The sequence below is a fragment of the Sceloporus undulatus genome, chromosome 2, assembly GCF_019175285.1.
Source record: "Sceloporus undulatus isolate JIND9_A2432 ecotype Alabama chromosome 2, SceUnd_v1.1, whole genome shotgun sequence".
Lineage (NCBI taxonomy): Eukaryota > Metazoa > Chordata > Lepidosauria > Squamata > Phrynosomatidae > Sceloporus > Sceloporus undulatus.
Window position 1 is genome coordinate 177,387,362 of NC_056523.1, and position 5,502 is coordinate 177,392,863.

Sequence of the window (5,502 nt, forward strand, 5' to 3'; positions counted from 1 at the left end):
CTGATAGCGATGATATGTTTGGAAAACTGGTGACCAACATAATATGCTTCAACTTTCTTTTGTTTATGCAGGACTAAATAATCAGGCCAGGCCAGTGACAAATTGAAACCATGAGTGGGACAAGAGAAGTGGGAGAGGATTAGTACAGGGCTGCTGGCAGTGGCATAAGATGGAGTCCAAAGTAAATAAGCTTCTGTCTGAGAAAAGTTCTCTGGCTACACCCCTGACTTTTCCCAGTTGATTATTGCATCTCATCTCCATCACACAGACTAAGTCACTGCTCTGTGCACATACCTGGCAGTGTTCCACTGAAGACACAGAGCACCAGGGTTCTGAGGGTGAAGGGCTGCTTGTGTATGTTGATGAAGGCAGGAACAGAGATGACCTTGTGGACGTAGGATCCATAATACAGGCACACAAAGAACTGTGTGACAGAGGGAAAAGCTCCATCTCAATGTGTGGATGTGCTTAATGTGGGCAAGAACACCATGTCAGGGTTGACCAGAGCCTTAAAAATTATTTCAAAGCTGCCCTGGAAACAGCTGGCTCCTGTGGCCTCTTTAATTTCCCACAACACCCTCACATAGCATCACTCATAGCTAGGGCATTGTGGGATCTTTAAGTGACTGTCTTTTGGAAGCTGCTGCTATTGAGAGTTATTGACCAACAGCCCCACAGCATCTCAGCAGCAGAGGGGCCCCAGCAGATGGTACCTTTGCCCAGGGTCCCTTCAGACCTGGAGTCAGCTGGGCTGAGATTTAAGATGATATTGGGTGACTGAATGTTCCCCTCATTGGCATAAAGATTCATGTATTGAAACCTTGTTTGGTGTCTCTCACCTTAGCGAAATTCTCAATGACGTACCTCCAGCGAACACAAGGTGTCCTATGAATAGCACAAGGAAAATAGCAGGCACTGGATAAGGGTTTCTTCATTTGATGAATCACTTCCCTTTTGTTGAAAAGCTTACTGGAGGGTTGGCATTCTGCACAGCAGTCCTCCACAGCCGTTTCTGCAGTAAAATCCCAGAGCAGTACACCAGCTCTCTCTCTCCATGCTGGTTATGGATGATGGGAACCACAGTCCAGCCCATCTGTAGGGTGCCAGATGTGCCTCTCCCCTCTTCCCCAGTTTTTGAGTCCACCCCCACTTTTTTAAAATCAAAGGATCATTGTATGGGAACTAGAAATCCCAGAAGCTACCAAAGACTAACACTGTGTGCAAACCAGATGGGCAGGAAAAAGTGGCTCGAAGCTGCTCCTTCCAAGAGTCAGCTGAGACCTTGCTGACCACACCACCCGCTCCACATGCACATGTCAAGGCAGCCCACATGCACATGTCACAACTGCATGGTGCAGTGTCAAGCCACGCTGCTGGGTATTTTTAATTTTTTTTTTTTGCAATTCCCCTCCCCACCATCCATGCGCACCATTGCACACACATACCGCCTGTGACTGCCTGCTGCCTAGATGCCATCCCATTAGATGGCTGCCCCCTTTGATCGTGCACACAGTTGCACCTGTGATCTTTCACTGGGATACTGGCTATGCACAATCATGGCCTCCTCCAAATGCCCCCTTCACCCCTCCCCTTCAATCCAATGCCCATCTTGGACTGTCCTGATTTGTTTATGTTGTAATTCCTATCCATTGGAGCTGTCACATTTTCACTTTTTTGCACTGCCACCCTGACGATTTCGATATGGCAGCGCTGTCCTTTTTAAATGTAAACCTGCACTGGTGCATTTATATGTGCCGTTAGGGATAGGATGAAGTGATTCTTTGGGACTGGTCTTGCATTGGGGCGCTTATATACATGATCAAAGGTAAGAACTTTCTGGGCTTCTTTTCAGTCCAGCTTTTCCCTCTTAGTGCAGCTGGGTGCGGTTTCTGGCCACTTTGGAAGCATACATCATCGAAATGCCATGCTGCCAAAGTGGCCTTAAACCACTTCTTTTGGCCCATCTGTTTAACCCCTGTGACTGTGTGGAGAGGACTCACCTTGGGTAGCTCTCTCTGTAAATCAAAGTAGGGCAGAAGAGAAAATACAGGTAAGTAGAAAATTGTGGTGGCTGCATCTTTCCTGGAAGGTGAGAGAAAGAATCAAAGGAGGAGCTGACAGTGTCACCCCGTGTGGGAGGGGGCTACCGGGGCAGACAGCAATGGCCAAAAGAGCAAGGTCGTCCCTCTTCTTTGCTGCAGCAGTGGAGATCACCTTGTGAGGAGGCCTCCTCTGCCAGCCCAGCAAAGTTGGCAAAGGGGCACTTGGCACTCTTCTTTGCCACCACCGCAGCAGTCTCTTCATGAGGTGGCCTCTGCTGCTGTGGCAAACTGGGAGAGCCCGAATGTGTGTCATCCTTCTTCTGCAGTGTCACCAGGTGTGCTGCACCCCTAGTGATGCCACTAGCAGCTAAGAGCAAGGAGAATGTACCAGAGAGACATGGCTTTGTGTGGCATGCTGAGAAAAGGCATATCTTGGAAGCAGGCTGGGAATCTTATCACACAAGCACTTTTTGCTTAAATTCCCTCCTCTGCACATCCATTAAGGGTACAAGAGCCCTATCTGGTATTTCACCTAGTATAGTGATGGTGAAACTTTTTTGGGGCCATGTGCCCAAACTAATTTTTTTCTAGCACTTCTCTCCTGCCCTTTCCCCAGCCTCCAGCTGTCTCTGAGTGACAGCTAGAAACCAGGGAAGGTCCGGGATGGGGGGGCAATTCCTTCTTTCCCCCCTGCCCTTCTCCTGGCCTGGAAACCAGGAAATGTCCCTAGAGAGGAGGAATAGGCACGTATCCATTCTTCTTCCTCCTGGACCTTTCCCTGCCCCCAGTTTTTCCTCTGAAGAGAGCAGGTGGAAGCTGAGGGAAGGCAGGGGGGAGGAGCCAGAGGTGTGTGCCTATGGCTCCTTCTTCCCAGCACTATTTTCCAGCCTCTAGCTGTCTCCAAAAGACAGCTGAAGGCTGGGAAATGGCAGGGAGGAGGAACAAAGGGTGCACCCGTGCCTATACCTCCTCCTCCCTGACCCATTCCGGGTGACATGGCGTCACATGCCACCCATGGCACGTATGCCATAGGTTCACCATCACAGACCTAACACCCCTAATGTCAAGGGGAAGAAGGAGTTACAAGCACTGGAAAACAGGTGAGATTCTTTAATTTCTTAACCCTGGAAGACCCCCAAATCACACTCACCACCATTTGACCTGGCCTGAAGGATGGGAGGCACAGTTTCCCGCAGGAAGGAATGGCTTTTCATCAGGAAACGGATCTAGGCAGGACGGAAAACCAAGTATTGACAAAGCATGTATCTTAGAGACTTACTGTTTAAGTGCTGTTGTGGCAGATCCTGAACTGGGGACCAAAACTACCTGCTCCTTAATTAAGAGAGAGGTTTCTGCACCTTGTTCTTTTCTCTGGTGGTTTGGCAGAGGAAACAATTATGATCTTGCTTTAGCTTCAGCACCACCACTATGGACAGTCAAGGACTGGCATTATACCTACCTGCCAGCTCAGCATGGAGCAGATGACACAAGGGTACAATCAAGCTCCACCTCATCTGATGAAGCTACTTCCTCTGGCTTGGCTTTGAGAAGCCCCTGGCTCAGGTGTAGATGACCTGTTCTCTCGCTTCTGGTCCATGCTGACTTTCTAAATCTGACAGCTCTACACAAAGCCAAACACCAGCAGCTGTGATTGTGACAGTGCTGGGCAATCTATGCAATGCAAATCTAGGACGCTCTTTTTTCTGTGAGCATCAAGCAGGAGCAAACCATTCTCCGATTGTTGCCATTTTAGAAAAGTAGATTCCTGTCATTTTACAGAAAAGACTGGACAGGGCCCCTCTGAGTTTAGAGAAACACTGCCCAGTCTTTTCTGTAAAATGGCAGGAATGTAGTTTTCTAAAATGATTCTATCTATGTATATATATAAACATTTATGTCACTGGAGATATCGTCAGTCTTCCTTGGAGGTCTGTATTTTGGGCATTCAAATATACAATTTCAGCTAAAATTACTAGTAGATCTTCCCCAATAATTCCTGGCCCTTAGAAGCTCATCCCCCATTGACCCATATCCCTAGAGTCACACCTGCTCACAGATGATGATGAGACGGGATGCAGGCCCAAAAGGCTGGGAGATGACAGTGTAGATGGGATAGAAGCCCAAAACAGTGGCATGGCAGGCAAGCAATACCATCGCTGCAGTAACTGTGAGGAAAGTGGGGAACTGGAAAGTCTTCAAGGAGCTGGCCCAGATTTGCAGGACCTTGTAGGGCACTAATAAGGTATAGAGGAACATGATGAGCCAAGCCAAGAGTGCCATGTGCAGCTGTCCAAAAACAAAGATGAACAGCTCAAAATCTAGGACAAAACTGTGAAAGACAGAAGGAAGGTGTGAGCACACAGGAACCAGGACCAGGATATTAAAAGCAGGAGGACTTCTGTGAAACATCAAGACAGAGTAATCTCTTAAAAGTTTCAGTTTCAGGCACATCCAAATCTCACTTTCCATCCCTTTTCCTTTTCAGATTTTACCACCAATTCTTTGGCAAGAGGGGGGTATCATTTATGCTGATGAAGACTTCTGGAGAACACAGAGGCTTGCACACTTTTGTAGTGTGTAGTTGGTCATAATAAAGGTATTCCCCCACTGTGGAGTTTGGACTTTTCTCATTGATCAGCATGGCAATCTCATTTTTAAAAAAATATTATTTCAGTGTTTCTTATTATTGAGGAGAAATACCAGATCCCAAGCCTCTACTTCCCTGGTAAGCAACTATTCATTGCATTAGTATATAACACAGGAAATTCCTTAATCTCACTTGTGAACCATACCGTCCTCTATCAAGGGAATCCACAATGACTGTCCTGAGAACAAAGATACAGAGAATGGCTGCAAAAATGTTGTAGATGGTGCGGAAATGTTGTACTTCCAGAAGCTCACTGTAAAAGAGAGACAGAGAAGAACACGACTGCTAGCAGATCAGCTTTATGCATTCATAAGTAGATTTCTGGGAGACTGGAGATAAAGTGGTTGAATTTAGTCCCAGGGTAGTTTTATCAGTTTTCCTGGCAGCTATTAGGAATCCAGATAAATGTATGTTTAAAGATTATTGCCTTGAATTTCATTTGTGAGGGGGGAAATATTTAAAATTGCAAGAAAGGATATGCAAAACAGATATTTATAACATATAGCATAATTACAAAATAAACTGATGGTAGAACCTATGCAGAACCTCATAGTGCTACGTAAACCATAATGGGATTTGTATTGTTCTGCAAACCTGAGGTTTTTCTCCAGCTTCTAATAGCCTCCTGGTTGTGTGCATGAACAGTCCTAGTTTTACCTCATAATGAAATAGTATAATTATTATACAGACAGAGCATAATTTACAATTAGTGTGTGGAGAATAAATGGGAATGGCCTAAGACACAAATAAAAATAAAAAGCCAAAACAGAGAGAGCAACAGAAAGAGCTGTGGGGCGTGGGCGAACCCCCTTA

At 46.3% G+C, this 5,502-nt stretch overlaps 1 protein-coding gene across 1 annotated transcript in view; it reads right to left on the bottom strand.

Annotated features, from left to right (window-relative positions):
* Positions 1-274: 274 nt before the first annotated feature.
* The window catches only part of SOAT2 (sterol O-acyltransferase 2), a 10,926-nt gene continuing 5,698 nt past the window's right edge, over positions 275-5,502 (bottom strand). Inside the window, exons 2-7 of the mRNA XM_042447607.1 lie at positions 4,835-4,942; positions 4,089-4,371; positions 3,193-3,268; positions 2,001-2,082; positions 840-885; positions 275-424 (exon numbers count right to left, since the gene is read on the bottom strand). Of these exons, the coding sequence (XP_042303541.1) occupies positions 275-424; positions 840-885; positions 2,001-2,082; positions 3,193-3,268; positions 4,089-4,371; positions 4,835-4,942 (745 nt within the window). The remainder of the gene's footprint in view (positions 425-839; positions 886-2,000; positions 2,083-3,192; positions 3,269-4,088; positions 4,372-4,834; positions 4,943-5,502) is intronic.